Genomic DNA, 21376 nt, shown 5'->3' with positions numbered 1-21376 from the left:
AATTAGGAACCAATATAGAAAAAAAAAAGAAAAGGTCTAATCATGTTTGTTACTTCGAGTTGCTTTCTTAAGCACATCTTACACTTACAACATTGAATAACCTTCTGTCCCTGTAATTACTCCCAGAGCTCTGCAACTCTTCACCACCACACCTCACCCTGAAGCACAGAATCTCTGCCTTACAACTGAAAGGACAGTATGGTGACTGATGGCTTCATGTGGTAGTATTAAAGAAGGTATAAAAGACGGATAAGGAAACATGAAGTAGGGCATGGAGGGTTTTATTGGTCCAAAAACAACCTCAGTTTTTCTAACTAACAGTTATCCAAATCTAACATCCCATGAAAAATAAAGGTCGGGCACTGTTTTGGTTTTACTGCTAGTATATACAAACACACAGCTGCAGTTTTGTGTAAAGGGGTTTCCATAGTTCTCAGTACTCATATCAGAAAGAAGGCAAAGATACATTACGAGCTCTAACACAAGGACTACTTGGAGCAGAGAGGAGGGGCATTTCTACTGAGTCAGTTTTGCTCGTAACATAACCAAGAGTTAATGAATAGTGAAGAACAAAGGCTTACTTATTACTAATGGTCATTCCTCATTATCTGGGAAACTACAAGATTTTTCCTACTATTCTTTCATCCTTCCCTGTCCTTTAATGAAGAATGCTATCAAAGAAAATGAATTACTGCACAGAAAAACAAACTAAACAAATGCAAGAAACAAGGAAGAGCTAGGACAGTATCACGTAAGTCTCTTCATCAACATCTGTACTGACTTCATATCAATGAGCAGCCATGCATATAATCGAACATCAGTTGGATGACAACTGCCCCAAAGCTGATGGCAGCGCCTCCATGCAAACAGGCAGTTTCACTGTTTCAGTGCAAGTCAGACATGCAGTGCTTCTAAACTAGGAGGGAACTCAAGAGCAAAATGTTATCAACCACAACAAGAATTGAGCAACTGCCCCTTTATTACCCTCTACTCATACAAACCTGTTCCATCCCTGCATTAATCCAAGACACGAGGGGCCAGAAGAACAAATCTGAAGCTTTCCTCCTGACAAGAGCGCAGCTGATATGCATTTTTCCCCTCATAAAATGATACATATGGCTGACTTCACTTTTAAGCAGTTAACACATTTTGATCTATGTTTGTATGAAATGTATACTTAATATTTCAATTATTTTCCTCTTACTAAAACTTCAGAACTCTTAAATTAAGAGAACTGTAGATCAAGACTGCACGTCAGAGGGAAATGCTTACGGTTTAGTAATATGAACATAGTTTAGAAACAGAAAATAAAAATACTCTAATGATGTATGCCAATAACGCAAATACTGTCAGTACAGACACACACTTCATAAGATGACTTATAATTCTAATGAAATTTAATGACTGAGTCAATTCTTGAAGTTAAACAAGAACATCCCCCTGTGTAATCATTTAAAATTATACCTGTTTCACTACCAAATATTTTCTGTAACCATTCTACTTACTTGTCTAGAAACAGATTCTGGCTGAGTCATATTAAAGAAAAAAACTGAAAAAAATCTAGAAAGATTATCTTTCAAGCTAGCAGTATTACAATCAATATAGCAATCAATGTATAAAATTATTTTAGACCACAATTTCAAAGGCTTCCCCAGGACCAAGTACACTGGTGAGCAGGTGGGAAAAAAGTCTATGTTTGATAGAAGGAGCTGCTGAAAAATTCCTGTCAGCATAGGAGCTTGGGCATTTATGTCATGTCTGCATGAAGTTGAATATTTGTAAACTTATTTTCTAAACCATCCTTCTGAGTACAGATGGTTGGTTCAGTTTCTTTCTCAATGGGATGTGGTACAAACAATTGACTAACATACAACAGATATCACCATACTGTCATATCATCATAGCTGAAAATACTTTCAGTAGCAAAAATTCAGCCATTACCTTTATTAGTAAATATCTAGCTGTCTCAAGCATAGAACTGATTGTTCAGACATTCTTTTGTACTCAGACTACTTTTCAAATCTGTCCTTAAGGAACTACTCAAGAAGAAAATACAGTCTTTTCTTCTGTTAGATAAATAGCCCAAAGACAAACTCGTAAGATTTCCTTCCTGGTGAAACACTAAAGATTATTACAAAAAAGAATCCATCCTCCCAGTCCTTCAGAACTCTTTGACATGAAAGAATAGTTTCCAAAAGAAAAATGAAATCATCTATTCTAGGTGAAGTTTGATAGAAGACTTAACAGACTAAAATTCTTATGAATTGATCTAGATTATCAAATCTCTAGGATTATATTATTTAGTAGCTACATAACCTTCAGCTGCCATCTTCCAAATTCAGTTTTCCCTGAACTAACTTTTCTAGATGAGTTCTAGAATGCAATAATCTTATCAGAGAGAATTACCCAGAATTAGATAAGGCTGCAAAATACACTTAATCCTTTTAACAAAAGATACTCTTACAGTGCCTTGTACAAAACAAGTTTCTATTTCAGTAACTGGCAAGCACAGCAAATCTGTTCAAACAAAATCCATTTCAAAAGCACCTGGAAAGATTGATAATACAAACAATTTTCCAAAAACAAAAGGTTTTTGAGTTTCCAGTAACCTCCCAAAAAGATAAAAAGAGTGGAATTGCTAACATCATTATGTAATCTTTTGTGCATGCTCTACCTCATGAGATATTACCAACCTATATTTGGAAAACTGAAAGGCCTTATAAACTAATGTCAAAAATCCAAAGATTAAAGAATGTTCATGCAACAGGAAGATGTTCTTAAAAAAAAAAAATCAGCAACTACTCATTTAATAACACTATACAACATGCAACACTACAATTTATTACAGAAGTCACGAACAAAATTCGCACTAAACCTCATAACAGTTTCTTGCTCAAAGCATCAACCAAATGTGTCATACAGATTTATCCTCTTGCTTCAGCAACAGATTTTTAATTAGAGACTTCATTTAATATTCCTTTCAAGTAGAAAAAAGCAAAAAGCTAAAAAGCCACAGTTCTTTATTAGGGATCTCCATAAAGCACCCGGAATAAACTATTTTTTGCATCCAGTTACTCTAAAGAATTCCAGAAATGGTATTTGTGATTGAAGCAGATAAAATTTATACATACCTCAAAGCCAAGTCTATCTTTCTCCTTCCAAAAGCAAAAATGTGTAACCTTCTTATCCCAAAACTCATCTGGCTTTACTACACAAACAAGTGATACCTCAGCTGGAACAACATTCTGTAAAACAAATTGGGGGAGGGAACAACAGTAAAACATTCAAGCTTTCATGTATCAAAGAACAGAGCTCTACTTATATGCCACCAACTATTCAAGAAGTTACATCTGCAGATAGAAATTAAACAAGATTTGCTGCATCTATGTCCCAAGTTGGCTCACACTCTGCAGATCGCATAGCAAAATATTGTCAGAACTGAAAAGAAAATCTAACCACTAGTCCATGCTGTACCAGTACAGAAAAACATGAATTATTGGTTTCATTAAATGTTATTTATAGTAACTCTTTTTAAAGTGTGTATAACAACAAAGCTTTTTACTTATGCAGTGTGCTATGTAAAGTGAAAAAGTAATCACTTAGACAAAAAAAAGTTGCCCTATTGGAAGTAGACACTTTAAGGCTTTGTCTAATTCTGTGGAAAGCACTTCAATAAATAGCAATCATTTACACAGTAAGAAAGGTAGGAAAGGCAATAGAGTTCAACTTCTTTAATCTAGTTCAATGTGCTGTATCGCCCATTTTTATTTGAACACTGAGACCAAAAGATAGACCATACTCCTTACCAGAAATAAAACTTTATCATATATCTTTATCAGAACCTCATTATTCTGAAAAGATAAGAAATCATTAAAAGCAACCTTAATTGGGAATTAACACTTTTTTCCTCCCTACTTCAAGTAGCATCCACAACCTAGCTTGTGACTAGGACTATTGTAATGCAACAAAATGAATAGTCAATTCCAAAGGAAGCTAATTGGTACTGCATAATACATCAAAGCCTACTCATCTGCACTATCAGTGTCCTCTGCTTATATGCTTACTACTCATAGTTGATGCTAGGAGCATAATTCTGTATTTTTTCAACTAAAACTCTGTTTTAGGAGACAGGTTACAATCTCATGTGTTGAACAAGTAAGGAATTTGACCCTCATTTGAGGGAAGCATAACATCCATTCTTCCATTGTTTCTTTGTCAAAGAAAAGATTTTGTGATATTAAAAGCCCATAAACTGTCTCTCAGTGAAGAAATTAATGCCCCTAAAGTAACGCAGATATTGGGTTCACATCTACAGAACAAATCTGTCAACTATCAATGTATAACATAGATTTACCTGTAGCATTAACACAACTGTCTTCACCACGTTCCACTGAGATTTTCTGCCATCCACTATCACAGTAAATCCTCTTGCTTTGCACTTCTCACTAAAAAGGAAAAGCACTTAGAACAAAGGTATAATTCATCAACAAGTACTATATTGCAATGACTCTGGCTTTAAATCTACTGAAAAATACAGCTATGTAATTTTTTGTACACGCCATAATGTAAGTTTCAAAACATTGCTACCATGTAAGGCATGCTCAATTGAATTCCAAGTTAGGCATGTCAGGTTAGCTTATACTTAGGGTAAAAAAGTAAAAGTCATGTTTCTTAGACAGAAATCAAGGTTTCAGGCAACATCCCTTCCCATATTCCTCCTTTTCAAATATGGTAGAATGACTTTCCTGAGTGTAAAATGCAAGTGCTTAAGTCAAACAAGATGAATTTCATAACGTGCAAACAAAAACAACAATAATCTTTCCATACTGCCACCATAAAGGTCATTTTTTTTTCCACATAATCGACAAACAAAATATTAGAAGTGGGAACACTAAACTTTGTACTCTATGCATTCAAGCAGACTCCCAGTTTGTATAGAATGTTTTCATTGAACTTTCAGTCAGTTATTTTTACACTAATATATGTAAAAAACATACACCAGGGTGAGACTGAGGAATAATTAACGCTTGCAAGAGCAACAACGCCTGCATCTGTTCCATAAATGTGGCCAAGTTCTTAAGTCAATGAGATGACTTGCATGGATGACAGTTTGAGATTTCCAACACTTTGCAAGCTGTTTGGAAAACTCTAAAGTTTCCACAACTTAAATGCTGTTCAATATACACATACACATCGATGCTTTACTTGTAAGTGAACTGAATTTATTGCTTGCTTCTCTTTCCCTAACCAGAGTTTTTTTTCCTCCAAATGATCTTAACTACAAAAAGAAGTTGGATCACATAGTTATGTTCTTAATGCATTTGTAGATTCCAACAAGTAAACTGCACTAAACATTCTTTGGTTATGGCACTGAATGTTTATTTCCAAAATACATACTGAGAGGGATACAAACAAACATTTAGCTGAAGGACCTCATTCCTTTCTAGATATACTGAAAGCAACATTAAAAGATCAACCTCTGGATCTTAAAAAAAAAAAAAACAGACCCCATACTGTCACTATAAGTTTGTAGGGCCACGTAAGCAGAACTTCACCAAAAATATCTTACAATAAGGTCTGGAAGACAAAATATTCAAGTTTTAATTCAGCACACTTAGGTGGTATTTTAACTTTGAACACTTAACTAAGCTGGATAACTTCAATAAGACTATTTAAAACTCTCTACGATTAAGGTCTACAGGTTACAAAGAATACGCATACAGAAAAGTATAAAGAGGAGGAAGCCTTATTTTCTTTGGGTAAATTTGTAAACTGTAATGCTACTTTTGTAAGATTAAGAATTTCATTAGAGTGGCTCATTAATTTACATAGCAATTTAAGCACACTGACATTAAAAGAAATAAATATATTCCATGAAAGGAGTGAAGAAATACTTAACACAAATATATAAAACAAATAGAAAAACACAAAGCTAGATATACAGAATAAAAGGATTTACTAAGGCAAGCCTTAGTAGACCTCCAGGTTTATTTGAACGTTTATGCTTCTAACTAAATCAGACTGTATAACTTTTTGAACAATCAGTTACATAAGTTTCTATTTGATGTCAATGCAAAACAATAAACGACCCTTTCTAGGACTAGAGGAAGCAAGCAGCCCTGAGAGCCAAATGCCTTTGAAATCACCTTGGGATGCTGAGCAGGTAGTCCAGCGTGACACTCAGCTCATCCATACTTGTCTGCTCAAGGCATAATGGAATTGTCAGAATGAGACCACTTCTTCTGTCCTTCCCTCCTATTTGGGCATGAAAAAGTCATTAGAAAGTTAATGCAAAGGCTTTAAAGTAAAAGAAATACTTTGTAGTCACATGGTCTCAAAACACATCATAAAACTAATATTTAAAGTTGCTGTGGAAACTACTCATGATGTTCCTCCTGTTAGATGTGAGGATCCACTCACCACATTGATATTTAAAGCATCACCAAAGCTTCAGAGCACAGACCACATCCGCATTGGTCATAGCCTTTCATCTAGTAGTCCCAACATAAACATTGTCTCAATTCCAGTTTTCCAGAAGCATTATTTTCGCACATGTAGATTACATTTTCATTTAAAGCATTTACTAGATAATCTATACAACCAGTCAGTCAGAAACCCAGTAAGTTTCCAAGGAAAGTGAGTTCAGCAGACCTGCTGGAAACATCCCTTATACAAAGCAAAGTCTTGTACCACATGGGCTGCTTTCAGTTGATAATCCATGCATCAAACCCATGGATTTCCTGACCTATTTACAGGCACATAACAGTAACCTCACAATTAAGAAATACTTGCAAGCCATTTGCTTTAATCTTCGTGTGCATTTTACACAGGCATCAACAGAAACAAAAACATGACAAGTGCTGGCCACACATTTTCACTTCAATTAAAATCAAGTGTTAGGCAGATGTACTGCATTGAAGTAGAACATCTACATCTGTGGTTTATGTCATTTTCTTGATTACACAGACAATCCAGAAAGTTTCTGGGAAGTAGTTTAAAAAAAAAAGATATTCAAAGAGCTGAAGTTTTCTCTATGAGTCTTTCCTCTAAAGGATTGACCTTTGAGTCACATGGCTATCAACCAGCAAGAAAAATGGATTTAGAGAAGCTTTTTCTCCCCTTATAGTTTCAACAGGAACTGAAGACAAACTGAATATATCAAGATCACACAGAAAATAAATACTGACACTGTGCCCTGATACATGCTTCTATTCTCTCAGAAGGGTCACCCAGAAAATCTGTTAGTGTGAAGGGGGCCACTCAGGTGCGCAGGGGACTCACCCATGTTCACCGTACCTTGCAAAGGGGCATCACTGCTGAGCTTCTGAATGCAGAAGAGATCAAAAAGCTTATCCCTAACTGGCTATTAACTCACTGGAGAATTAAAGTCAGTAAAGGGGCAAAGATAGCTGTACGAGATCTTTCCACAGAGTTTGGAGAAGCTCTTACCTAAGTCATATATTCACTATTTTGAGTAAAATTAACAGGTTTGTTTTTCCCCTCTCTGCCTTTGAATCTGTTATCTGAGGAAAAAAATATTCTCAAACTGTTTTATAAGTGCTGTTCATGTGGTTAAACCCATTACCTCACAGTTTAACTTCCCTGCAAGTCAGGGACAGAGAACACAGCTTCTTAAAGAATAACAACAGCTGTGGAGCAGTAACACAAAGCACACAAGAACAGCACAGCAATGCTTACAGATGCATACACCTATGCCGACATAATTTGAGAAGAATTCCTCCCAAAACATTAGAGATGCAGGCAAAATAATGGAAAATACAGGTTTTTTTTTTACACAACATATGTTGGCATCTTAATTGCAATAGCTTTTTCCCTTGCTTCCAAAGCTATCCCAATTCCCCTAATAGTATTAAAGATCCACTGGTATGCAGGTAAGCAAATTGCACATCTTCAAAACTACTGCTTAGGTGGTCTATTCTAACAGTTGCGTTTCTCTTTTTTTCCTGTAGTGGGTTTATTTTGTTGTTTGTTTTGTAGGTGAAGGGGAAAAGAAAAGGGAGGGGAGGAGTTGTTCGAAAAACAGAAAACAGATTTTAATGTTTAATAATTATTTCTTAACAGAAGCATTAACAAATGGTGAGAAAGGATCTACCTGTTTGTCCTTTCTCCAGAATCCAGTAAATCACTGTATAAAGCAAAAGTTATTTACAGACTGTCCATCCCTATCTGTATCAGGAAGAAAACCTTTTCAGGCAGAAGCCTGAAAAATGGGATCAGAAAAGAAGAAAGAAGAAAAAAAAGCTTAATCCTTTATGAACTAGAGATTTGTTCTCATCCAATTGCTGGAAGTGAACAAAAGAGTTTCTCCCTACTTGCTACGCTGCTTCATGAACCCTCATTAAATCCAACTAAGAGGGAAGCAGTATTTTTGAGGACATAAAGTAGTACTTAAGAAGTCATGAACAATGACTTTTCAGCTACCACCACTTAACAAGAAAAATAATAAAATTAAGAACTAAGCCTTCCCTCAAGCAGTCAGGCATCATTTGGCCTTTCCCTATCCAAAAAGTATTTTTAAAATGCATTCAGATGCAGTAGGACATCAGTTTTTAAGGATTCAAAGAATAAACTGGTTTTAACTAAAATTCAGAACAGCTAAATTCAAGAATACGTAACAGGTAGAAAAGCGGCCACAGTAAAACGTAAGGAAACACTGCCATAAATAAAGACTAAAAATACAGAATGGACAAAAGTTGGTGATCAAATAGAGCAAGTCCAAGACAGGAAAAGCAGTAATAGAAGTTATGATGGCATTTCTAAAGGGAACAACACAACAGTGGCCTTAATTCAAACTCCAGCATCCAAAGCTCAATCGGGAACAACAGCAGCCACCCTGGACTTGCAAGACTGGTATCTAATGCTCCCTCTCCTTCTCATCAAGAACTCATGAGTGATCCTGAAGTGGAGGCTTAAGGTTGTTAATTTAGGAGGAGATGCACATAGATGGGAGAGTGTTTGCAGAAACACAACTTATTCTTGCATTTATACCATGTTAGTCTTACCACAGATGATTCATAGATGAAAGAGACTTGGACTCCTCCATTTTTTCCCCCAGATTCACACAGGAGAGCCAAACACCAGGCCCACACATTAAGTTAACCATTAACAGTCGTACAGACATGAAAGGCTCCAGTGTTGAACAGGGACTTACAAACCATGGTTGAGAACTGGCACTTCAGGTCTACTCACAGAAGATACTAAGCACTCAGACAGTCTCACATTTACACCCAGATTTAAATAAGAGGGCTCCAAAAGTAATGCCTCTTATTTTATTATGTTCGCCTATGATGTCAGAGGCAGATGTCAGTGGTGTGGCAGTACAGGTTGAACCTTCCCACCAATATCCTGTTACATGTTGTTGCCATGCAGCAGATAGCAGCAGAGGGGGAGTATGACAGAATGGTCTCTGACATGGAAGTATATATGGAGCAAAAGTGCATCACTGGATTCCTCAAAGAAAATGGCAACCAGCGACCTTCACTGACACTTGCTGAAAATTTAAGAAAACCAAACAGTGGATATGAAGCACTGTAAGGCAGTGTTTCAGCGGTGGTGACAGTAGGTCACCTCCATTGGTGCAGAATTTTACAAGTGTGGCATGCAGGCTCATATTCATCATGGCAAAAAAGTAGAGCTAACAGTGGTGGTGATGTCAAAACTGGCATTTCATAGCTAAGAATTTGCTCTACCAAATGGTGTTGCTGTGCTATTTCTCTCTTGCAGTTTCCATTGAAATAAATAGGAGGCATTACTTCCAGAGCAACCTACATAGCATTTGCAGAACCCAAAGAATAAACAACCAAACTCTATGTCTTGGCATTTCAGACATTGCAATAATTAGCAGAATTATTCAGGTTCAAGACATGTCATCTTCTGTAACTGAAGCTTTTTCCTCTCCGCACCTTGTAAACATTAGCAGAAAAGATTCAAACAACTATATTCTGCCTGTGCAGCGTTTTTTGTGCAGCCTTCCTGCTCACATAGATCAAGTAAATGTTCTGCCAACCTGTCATAACATAAACTGAGGACACAGTAGGAATTATAATTCATTATTTTGCTCAGTGAACAGTGATAGTCCATGGTTTATAGAAAAGATAACTGCTATATATTTATTCATCTAAAAAACATTTTAACACAATTGTATCTTCGAAGGAAATACTGGAAGAGAAACTGGACTTTAGTTACAGATGTAGTGCAGTATTTGCCAGTATTAACACACTAAAGCATTTAGTTGAATGGTAAAGCTAATTGCTCTTTTAGCTCTATGATTTTTTTAATGTTCTAAATATTAGAGATTCCATAAATATTAACCACTGTTAGAATACAATGTTTAGAGAGAAACCCAAAGCAGATTGTGGTTTCTGATTATGAGCACCATGAACTTGAAGTCTCCTTTGTTTTACAAAGAAGCACTATCCTCAGCTGAGTTCTTAAGCTTAGCTAAACCTGAGAAGAATCTGGGTAAATCAACATGTTGTGTAGCTTCACTCAGAAGTGACATAGTTTACAAACCAGAAAAAAAAAAAAAAATACATCAGCTAAGGAAAGCAACAAAGAAAACTAAAAAACACTGTAATTGGTTTTGCACCAAACAGAGCTGGGTTTTTGTTTCTTGTTTGTTTTGCTGAGTCATTAGCTCTCCTTTTTTTCCTGCCGTTGGTGATGACCTACCAACAGGAATTCCAAAGCCACTAGGTTGTTTTTCCAGAAAAAGACAGGGCTGACATTATTTGTATGCACATTACAAGCAGCTTTATCATACAAACAACACCAGGAGATGGTTTACTAAAACACCACTTTTATGATTGTTTTTAACTCAATGTAGTCTTACTTATGAAACTAAAGGAAATAAAATTGCCTTAAAAAGGGACATGAGAAAGCAGTTTGTCTGTGAAGTTCCTTTACTTACACTGAAGAACGCTTAATAGAACTAGTGCCTGAATCTTTATCATTTATTAAACTAAAGTATCTGTTAATACTACACAATTCCAAAGAGGTCAAACCTATTTAGAAATATGAAAGTTCAAAAAGGGTGATAGCATTTACCTGGCACTCAGTAAATTGCTTTTCACTAAGATGATCTATATTTCAAAATGGATCAGGCAGCTTTACCAGCCAAACTGCAAAGGCACTCTAGTTAATGAGAACTTCCCTGCTGCATAATGCTGAACATCCAACCATTTTATGCATCTGTTACTACTACTGAGGAAGCTGCCCACTTTAACAGGCTACAATGTCAATTTATTGTTTTCAGTAAGAGTTGTTTGATTTGAAATCTCCTCAGACAGCAAGCAAATTCAAATCAAAATAAACTGCATTCAAGAAGGAAGAATTTTCACCTCAGGTGATCGGGGTGGGATAAAATGAACTAAAACAGAAGAATACTTAGTTATTGCAGTATCTGTCAATTTTTAAAATTGAGAAGTTTCCTGCAAGTTAACTACTTTCCCTCTTCAAATCCATCTTTCCAAGCATTCCCTTTTGTTTTTTTTCTGTGGCCTGGGGAGGTGAGAATTACATTATCCCATGATTCAAGAAGTGTGAATGAATAGAAAAACACTAATTCTAGCTTTGTCTGCATTAACTACTTGGAAGCAAAATTAGCCACAACAACATGTTGATTATTGCCATCTAGTTCTATGTTGGAGAAAAGACAAGGGTGAAGGAAATCTTAAAACTAACTATGTGCATTTCTAAAACAACTTTCAAAACAAAAAGAGTTATTGGATGCCTGCTAAATTGTCATTCTTTTACTTCTGGACTGAAACTTGAGGACATCAACTTCGTGGAGTTGAGTCACAGGCTACATTGAAAACAAGTGCTAAATGCCAACAACAACATGTTGCCCACTAGATAAAAAAAAAGGTTTCACAGATGCTTTTGAAATGCGATAAAAGTGCTAACCTGCAATATTCCTGTGCTACATACATTGAGTAAATACAAGAAAGCAAACAAATTCCACCCAAATTATGTAGAAAGAAACCAACTGAGGAAAATAGAAACTGTACCTGAAAGAAAAGCCAATTTTTTCTTCAGAATGGGTAATATTACTGACGCTTCCATTCTATTTCAGGTAATTTTCACAGCTCTGAAACACAAGAAGTTGAAGTTTTAAAGCAGGGGTAACAAATCAAGATGTTTCACTAGAAAGCACTCTGGCCAAAACACTCGGGTTCCTCTGAAGAAAGTACTAAACACAGAATCAGAAGTACTGTTAAAAAGAAAAACAAATCACTTGCAATACTTGGTCATTCAGACATAAAATAGAACATGTAAATAAAATTAGTGCTCTCATCTACATTTTCATAGTCCATCTTACATAACCAGGAATATTACCATTAAATACCTTTTGTTTCATTTATATCACTACCCTGCCATTAGTAGATCTTCAATTAAAGAAATCTAACAGTCAAGATAAGCAAGTCTAACATACAGATGGAAATGCTTTTAGCTCCTTTTGTCCCCAGATTCCTTCCTTTGTACAACTTTGTGTAAAAAATTGAAGTTCATTATGATTAAACATCAGTGTTTCATTGACTAGGAACAGGATGTCAGCACTGCAACCTCCTGCTTCCTCCAGGTGTACAAAGCAGCAACTGGCATCCACCCGCGAGTATTCCTGAGGTCACATTTTTGCTACACCCTGCAGCACCACATACAGTGCTTTCCTGGTAACAAACTTCACCTGAGTCTCGGCATTCACACCCTTCCATTCCTCCTGCACCAAGACCAGCATCGCAATTTTCAGATTCAATTATTTGTCCCAATTAGACAAACTTTCAAGAGAAAAATCCATCAGAAAACAGATAAAACCCAACTGTGAAAGAGTTGAGACAACCCCCTCAGGTTAGACAAGAAAAGTCACCAAAACAAACATCCTGTTTCTCCAGAAACTGGTTTCATACTCAAAAACTACTTTTTTGCCCTATTAGTAAATGTCACAAAAACGACATGCCAGTTACTCAGCTTTTGACATTAATTTGTAGTTCAAAGCAGTTCGAGAAACATTTCCTTTACTGGTCATAAGTTGGTAACTGGTGTACTTAGTTTACTCCTTTGGATACAAAGCCCAAAGTGTTTAAGCAAACATATACTTCTACTGTTGCAAAATACAATCAAGAATTATAGAGAGGAAATGTATTAGAAGTGACTCCTACTGATGACTGCTTGCAAAACAGTCACACGAAATGCTAAGTTTCAGTGATAACATTCTATGAGAGGCATTTGAAATGATCCGGTACAGGTAAGAGATGATAAAAATCAGGTAAAAAAAAAGTATAATTAAAGCAAGGAAATGAAAGCATAGAACGCAAATGAAAAACCATTTGGTAGATTACAACTGAGTAAATTAAGCAGCAGAATTTAGTAAAGAGCAGGAGCCAGACCTGAACATTAAGATATAATACTGACACAGATACCTCAAATGCAGTGAGTTTACATAAATAAAAAGAATGATTGACGCAGACTGACTAAAGCCATTGCCATTCCAAGAACTGCAGCCTGAGCACTGGCAAATGACAAGCTGCAGAAGAACAGAAATCTTTCAGAAAATGAAGTTCTGTAGGATGCTGAAAGGATACAAAATAATTAAGGAAAAAAATTAATATACACTACACGTTAAGTGTGAAAATATGAGCGCACAAAAAATTATGGCTTAAATTAGCTTAAACTTGTGATTTCAAGTGTGATTTTTTTTTGTGATTTTTTTGTGATGTAAACATGTGATTTCAAGAATCACTGGAGATGTGCAAAAGACATGTCAAGGGGTTTATTTCAACAACATAACAGATATACATATGCACACACTGGGCTACTGCTAGCCACCTTCTGCTGAGTTTTGTTGTGATTCAGAGTGCTAAGTAAGTGCAGATAGAGATCAGTTCAGAGAAAATTTATCTCTGACCCCTTCTTTTCTTCAGGTGTTCAAACCCTGACAATTTACTACTTCATACACTTCTGCATGTGAATCTATATTTGCAGATTAGAATTGCTATCATACATAATACTATTGCTGCCGTATAATAATGTCAGGCTCCTTTCTGTACTTGTGCCATTTACTTGGTACCACTCAACACCAAGCAAAATAATTATACTATATGTAAGCACAACAACAAACAACTTGGCCATAGAACTTGTTTATCACACTGCAAAGACTTTCAACCTGGAAGAACCACCACCCATTCTCTTTAATAAAAATAAAAAATACTCACTATCTCCTAATACATAGGAGTCAATAAGCACAGCAATACAACATGGTTATCAATGCACTTGTAGTCCATCCCTAGTCCCATGCTGAACTCCAGACAAGTCACACATTTATGTCAACCACTAGATGAATGTCAGCACACTACTTGCAGAAGACTTACTACCTTAGCTTTTAAGCAAGTATGAAAAACAGAGGAGACCCAGGTAAAGAAACAGAGGCTGGTCAAGGAGGAAGCTCCATGAATCCTTTATTTTATTAAGATTCTCCCCCTGAGGCAGCACTGAAAGTGTGATTGTTATTTTATATTAACTCCTACTGTGTAACTCATGATCACCAACCCAGTGGGGAAGTTGTTCTTATTTGCTATAGCTAAAAGGATAAAGTAAGACCCAGAGCCCCTAAGCATTTCTTATTTTAAGGAACATATGAAATTAGCTCATAATCCTTACATGATTAACTTCATTTCCTTCTCTTACACCTTCAGTCTGAAGGAGGAAAAAAACCAAACTGTGGTTAGCATTGGTTATTTTTACATCTCCATGTGAAAATCTCTTAACTGAAGTTTATGAAGAAACATATTCCCACTCCCATAAAACTCAGAAGTGAGCTAAACTCTGATTCAGCCCAACTTAGGGGGTTGGGCTTTTGGAGAGGGCTGCTGGCAGGTTGTTTCATGGCTTTTAGGAGGGTTGTAGTTATTGCTGGGGTTTTTTTCTGGTTGTTGCTGTTTTTTAAATTCCTCTTTGTCTTGAACCAAGTGTCTCCCTAAAGGCAATTAGTTCCAGGAAAATAAACTGAACAAATTAAAGAAATTAATTTCTTTAATTAAGTTCAGTTTTTAACCTCCCCCCATATTTAATTTGGTGCACCTTCCTCAAATGAACACTTACATAAATGTTACATTTACACAGTTTAACATGTATATAAGGTACAATATCTGTAACACTATTGTGTTGTTGGCATCAGTTTCTGGCAAGTAACCCAGGTCCCTGCCACAGCAGGAAGACCAGCAGGCTATCCGTGCTAGCAGAGGGAGCTCAGCTGTTACCACAGTGCTGGCAAAGCCCCAAGGTGAAAGAAGGGAAAGCCCAGGGTGGCCTTAGAGCAGGAGGGTTTATTGGTCACAAAGGAACCAAGCAAGACACCAAAGTGAGAACAGCTCCTGGAGAAAGCCCTGCAATGCCAACCTGCAAGGAACCACATTTTGTGAGTACTAGTGGGTTCATCCATCAAGACATTCCATCACACAAACACCTTATTTACGATATAAAGAAAACTTCAGCATGAATGAGGCTTATCAGGAAAGCAACATTTTGGATTTAGGTGCAGCCCTTGACTCCTCTTAATCTAAATTGAAGGGAGACAGTAGGCACCAAGTTCTGCTCACACGGACTGCTGCTATTGTCCTACAGCTGGTGTAAATACAACCTACAGACCACTCCTGAGAAGTAAATGCCGGACCCAAAAGGTAACAGCAAAGCTGAGAGGAACCTGAGGTCTCCATTAATTGCAGTTACCATGCCTGCACCTACCTTCCCCTCCCTCTTAAAAGTGATCTCACATATTTACAAAAATCAATTCATACAAGGAAAAAGGTAAACCTAATTCTGCACAAAAATACCTAATTCAAGACAGGTCCCAGAAAAAAAGCCCCAAATTCATTTTTTTCTTTAATTCCAAGCACAAGGCTTCAGATTGAGATCTGGAGCCCCGCCTGGGTACTCCTATATTCATGTACACAAATAGAGCTCTTTTTCCTTGGAAAAAAAGTTAACGGAATCCAGATTGTAAGTGATCTAGGGGAAGTGGGGGGAAAAAGAAAAGAAAAAGAACTAAACTTCAAACAGAGCACCCGAGGTAAAATACAGTAGTTTTTCCTCTTTTCTTGATGAAACAATGAGCTTCATTGCCAACAAAAAACCCACTATTATTTTTTTTTAAATAAGAAACAGAAATAACATAATTTTTTATCCTCCCTCCCTGCCCTAACGCATGGTGAGTCACAATGTTCATTACCACCCCTTAGCCCAAATTTCCCTACTGAAGTGATTTTTTTGTTAATTACACATACAAAACGCATTTCCCACACTATAGAAGGAAGCAAACAGAAATTCTGTCCTTCAGGAAACTGCATCTCAATGCAGCTTGCATTTCGAACAATTACTCAGATAAGAACCCTATTAAATCTTCCTGTATGCTGCAGACAAAAAATTGTGGGCCACTGCATAAAACACAAAACTCAAGAATGACTCAGGCAATCATTTTTGTCTCTCCATTACAACCCAAACCACACATGTAGCTAAATAGCTTTGATAGTATTTTTTTCTTTCACACGTGGAACAGACACCTTGTAAGGATTTTTCCCTTTTTATATAAGTTGTATTTCAAAGTTATTACAAATGGATTTTGTTACAGTCAAGAATGAAAGTGAACTTCCACACTCACTTCACAATCATTACACCTTCATAGATAAAAGTGTTACCTCAACTTACTGACTCCAGTGAGCATGTTTCTTTGCTGTTAGTAAAAACACCAATCATTGCACTGAACTTGAATAAGTTCTACATGGTTTTCTGCCATAATATTGGCAGCGTTCACGGATCAAAATAGTTCTTTTGTTCCATATTTCCTCTAACCAAAGGAAGTATTCTGTTCATTGGGAGTGAAGGGAGGTGAGTCAGAACTGTAATTTAAACACCTCGCCTTTGTTCCAGAAACTCCTGAAGTTTGCAATTACCTCTCTTCTGTGAGAGCTCTGACATGCTCTATCCAGAAGAAAACTCTCTTCAGCACACTGCCAGAATGCACCAGAAAAAAAAAAAAAACTCCTTAAGATTAAAGAAAGGTTTACTGCCTCTCCCTATCTTTAACACTCCAGAGAATCTCAGGATGAATGAAACTAGATGCTATTTCTCTACCTGAAAGAAACAATCTTAAGAGATCCTGTGTCTACTTTCTACTGACAGCTTTCAAGGGTATTTTTAAAAGGTACACTTGATTTTGCTTATCAATGTAAGCATACTTAGTCCTGTAACTAACTAACTTGTTTGGATGACAGACTTAAACGGACCATCAAGCTCTCAATTTAGAATAAGGAAAGTCAGGAAAGAATGATGTGATGTTCAACATCGTAATGGCTAGCTGAAAGAAACAAACACAGAATCTACTCATCTATTAAAAAAAAAAGTATTTGGACTTACAGAGAAAAAAAGCTATAGAGGGGAAAAAAAAAACCACAAGAACACTAAAGAGAAGAAAGTGAACTATAAGAGGCTGAATTTCATCACTTTCAAACCAGAGACTAACTTTATAACCTGAAGTGTTACAGATACAAAACAAGTTAAAAAGATGAAATACATTTGCTAAAGGTCAGAAACAATCCAGGGTGCTGCATGCCCACCTGCAATCTACTTGAGACGTGGTATTTTAATTGGCTCTATTATAAAATTTCTGTATATAGGAAACACGCTAAAAATGAAAGAACTACAGCAAAGAACCCACTGAGCTCGTTTAGAGTGACCTTGGCTTTCAGGTTTAATCAATACATCTGTGTTCATCTTCAGCAATGTATTTGCTCTTTTGAAGATTTGCACAGAAATACTGGAAGATTAAATATTTCAGGCTGCACTCCCATGCAAAATCAAATCATGACTAGGCAGGCTGCATCATTTCTGAACTCTGGCAAAAGTCATACTGTTTTATCCAAGACAATATGAAATTCTAAAAATACTTAAAAAAAACATGAAGTAAAACCACAGAAAACACCCAAAATAAAAACTGTGTGCAAATCAAAGTTAAAATGCATCATTTCTGATGAATGAAGAATATCATCTGCTTTTTTTACTATGTATCTTCAGTTTCATACAATAACATTAAATAAGAAGAAATAACCAGATGCTGTTTAAAATCACTTCAGAAGCCTATTAAAGAAGGCACACGAAGTCCACAGGCTTGCACTGGCTAGTTGACTGGAAGTAAGATACCCTGAACATGCTAGAGAGAACCTGACCACAATTAACATTTTCTTTCTAGACAATCCAGTGGGAGCCACTGGTCAAAAACCATTAGCAATCAAAATGAATTCAGGATCAGGAAAATTACACACACAATTACAGAATCATAGAATCATTAAGGCTGCAAAATACCTTTAAAATCAACTAGTCCAGCTGCCCACCCACAACCAATGCTGCCCACTAAACCATGTACTTAAGTACTAAACCTACCCTTTCCGTAAACCTCTCCAGAGACAGCAAATCAATAGCTTCCCCAGGCAGCCTGTTCCAATACCTCACCGATCTTTTGGAGTTTTTCCTAATATCCAACTTGAACTTTGCATGGTGCAACTTGAGAGCAATCCCTCTCATCCTACCACTGTTACCTGGGAGAAGAGGCTGACCACTGCCTCACCACAATCTCCTTTCAAGTTGTTGTAGAGGGCAATAAAGTCTCCCCTGAGTCTTCCATTCTCCTCAGCCCACTCCTCATAAGACTCACACTCCCAATCCTTCACCAACTTCATTACCCTTATCTCAACGTGCTCCAGGGCCTCAATGACTTTCTTGTGAGGAGTCCAATTGCTCAAATCCGTTAGGTCTGAAACCTCAGCACAAAGTAGAACCTTAAATGAGTTTGTCTGTTCAGAAGTACCTATTGCAAGTTACAGAACATGAGTAATTGCATTATTTTCTCATCATGTATCCAGCAATACAGAGTAGCTGATCTGCTAAACACAAAATGAAAGCTCAGAAAAACGAAAAAAAAAAGATCTGGTTTCCATTCCTTGTTCTGCTATGAAATATACATATGGCTTTCAGCAAGTCATTTATCCCTTTTAGTCTTCATTCAATCTCTCCATCTGTAAAACGGAGATGTTATGCATTAGTTCCCTTTTTGCAAGAGCATCGTGATGTTTAATTCATTAATGTTTTGAAGACTTGAGAGAATATAAGGAGCTCCATAGATTTGCCTATAAATAGCCAAGGAGCAGATGGGCAGCTACATTCAAAACTGTAGCAGCTTGCAAGTCCAGACACAAACAATAGCACAAATAACAATAGACATTCTGAAATACTGAGAGGGTAAAACAAAAGAAAAAGCCTTGATCATATAGGCCGAAGTTTTGAACTTTTAAAATCAACTTTCGAATTGCAAGCCTTCAAAATTAACAGCTTCGTTCTCTGAAGCCAGCACACAGATACTAACTTCAACCCCCAAAAAGCATTAGCCCAGACGATCTGGATCAGTTTAAAACAACTTCATCCATGTCACACAAAAATAAAATCCATATGCAAGAGGCAAAGAAAAAGCTAACTATCACAGTTATCTAAGCAGATCATTATTCTATCTTCCGTTAAAGCTACATTAAAGTTATGGGATAGAGGTAGAGAGAACACAAGAGGATCTCCACCACTGACACCCCAGGGGAATTTGAGAAGCACACTAAACCAACCCAGAAAGGGGAGGAAAAAAAAAGCTGTAAACATTCATTCGCTATCTTTGTTTCTAATTAAAGAGCAAATGGAACCAGGTTGCTCAGCTGGACAGATTCGAAGTAACAATAAAGCTGACAGATGAACATCAGCTTAGGTACTCAAAAGCAGATAACCAACACATTAGGAGCAACATTTCTTTAAGTGTTAGAAGCCCTTCAACAAAACAGTTTTAAAAAACCACACAAATTTTGTATTGTCCCTGATTTTCAAATTGCACACGAAGAAAATATTCCAGATATTCCTTAAAATGATAATTCATACCAAAGGATTAAGAAAATAAAAGCTATGGACTGAGGAGAGCTCATCAGTATATAAGTTTGCTTGCAAAACGCAACCATACAACGTCAGTTCTATTAAACATGCGTGATTAGTACTCTTAACTCAGCAACTTGTGAACTGCGACAGCAGATGAACGTAGCTTGAAAAACATGTCCAGCTTTTGGTTAAAAGTTCTGTGAACAGTGTGCAAAGCTATCATCCAAAGGCATATTGTCACGGCCACATCAAATTTAAGCTTGGAAAAAGTACTCAATTTCTCCTGTCCTTTTTTTCACCTGGATGTGTCCTAACTTGTACACATGGTCATTCATCTAACAATTGTGTTTGAAAGTGCTGTCTTGGATAACTACCTCCTCTATTTAATCCATCTTCAGTATTCAATTCCCATGCTTTTTCCCCCCTCTCTCAATATTCTGAAAGCAATGAAATAAATGAAAGAAGGCCGAAAGAAGTGATGAGCAACCTAATGAATAGGGAGCAAGCAAATGGAAAACAAGAGAATAAGAGCAGCTATGCTACCCGAGAAGAAAAAGGCATTGTACTCTTAAGTTTTAACTTTGATCTTAGTCAACCATTCATTTCACAGAATGAGAGCTTTTCTTCAGACTTGCGGCAAATGTCAGAGCAAAAGAGAAGGAAGAGCACGGAAACACTACAGCTAATAACCCACAGTTACAACACAGGATACCTGCACCCCAGGCTTCTCACACAAGGGCAAGCACAGGGCTGCAGCAATTAGCACGCTCCCAGGGAACAGCACTGCTCTGGATTCAAAGGTCAAGCCCACAGCCAGCAGTCAAACTCTAACCCACAGAAAAGCAGAAGTTCGTAATGATGTCACAACATGTGATATATGAAATTACAGCTTACTTCAGTTTTCTAACCTTTCCAGCCTCAGGCCTATCCAAACATACAGTATATGCTAAATTACAACAGTACCCAGGCTTCTTTAAGCTAGCACAGGAGAGAAAGTGCCTCTCAGGTTTTGGATGGATCCCTTATTACCTCTTCTGCCCACCTACAGAGAGTAGTAAACAACAGGGCTTTCCATAGAACTCCATAACCTCCCTTTCAGGATGTTAGTACAGGCAGCAGCAGAATCTGATCGACCTCACTGCCTCCCTCGCAACAGGCAGCCAAAGCAGCAAGGAGCTGCAGTCATTTGGAAGAGTCCCAGCTCACTTCAGAGCATCAAGTGACCACAGCATAAGCAAAATGATGCAATACGGGAGGTGGCCTCTTACACCCCTTTGCTATTTGAACATGCAGTAGGTCAACTGAAATGCAATGTTCAAAGCATAGCACAAGCATTTTGTCTTCCTCATGACGCTTCCCTAACACCCATAAAAAACAGGTTCAGCTCTTAAAATGTACTTAG

The 21376-nt window shown here is 37.0% G+C and overlaps 1 protein-coding gene across 7 annotated transcripts in view; it reads right to left on the bottom strand.

Moving 5' to 3' along the window:
* Nucleotides 1-21376, bottom strand: part of SESTD1 (SEC14 and spectrin domain containing 1) — a 58333-nt gene that overhangs the window by 25120 nt on the left and 11837 nt on the right. For all 7 annotated transcript variants that reach the window (XM_040703815.2, XM_046943887.1, XM_015289563.4 and 4 more), the window contains 4 exons: nt 12030-12109; nt 6147-6255; nt 4355-4445; nt 3132-3245 (listed from right to left, as the gene is read on the bottom strand). In XM_040703815.2, the coding sequence (XP_040559749.1) occupies nt 3132-3245; nt 4355-4445; nt 6147-6255; nt 12030-12084 (369 nt within the window). In that variant the 5' untranslated portion in view covers nt 12085-12109. The remainder of the gene's footprint in view (nt 1-3131; nt 3246-4354; nt 4446-6146; nt 6256-12029; nt 12110-21376) is intronic.

Source organism: Gallus gallus, chromosome 7 (assembly GCF_016699485.2).
Source record: "Gallus gallus isolate bGalGal1 chromosome 7, bGalGal1.mat.broiler.GRCg7b, whole genome shotgun sequence".
NCBI lineage: Eukaryota > Metazoa > Chordata > Aves > Galliformes > Phasianidae > Gallus > Gallus gallus.
The sequence above is the reverse complement of the archived record's forward strand: the minus strand, read 5'-3'. Positions and strand labels throughout refer to the sequence as shown.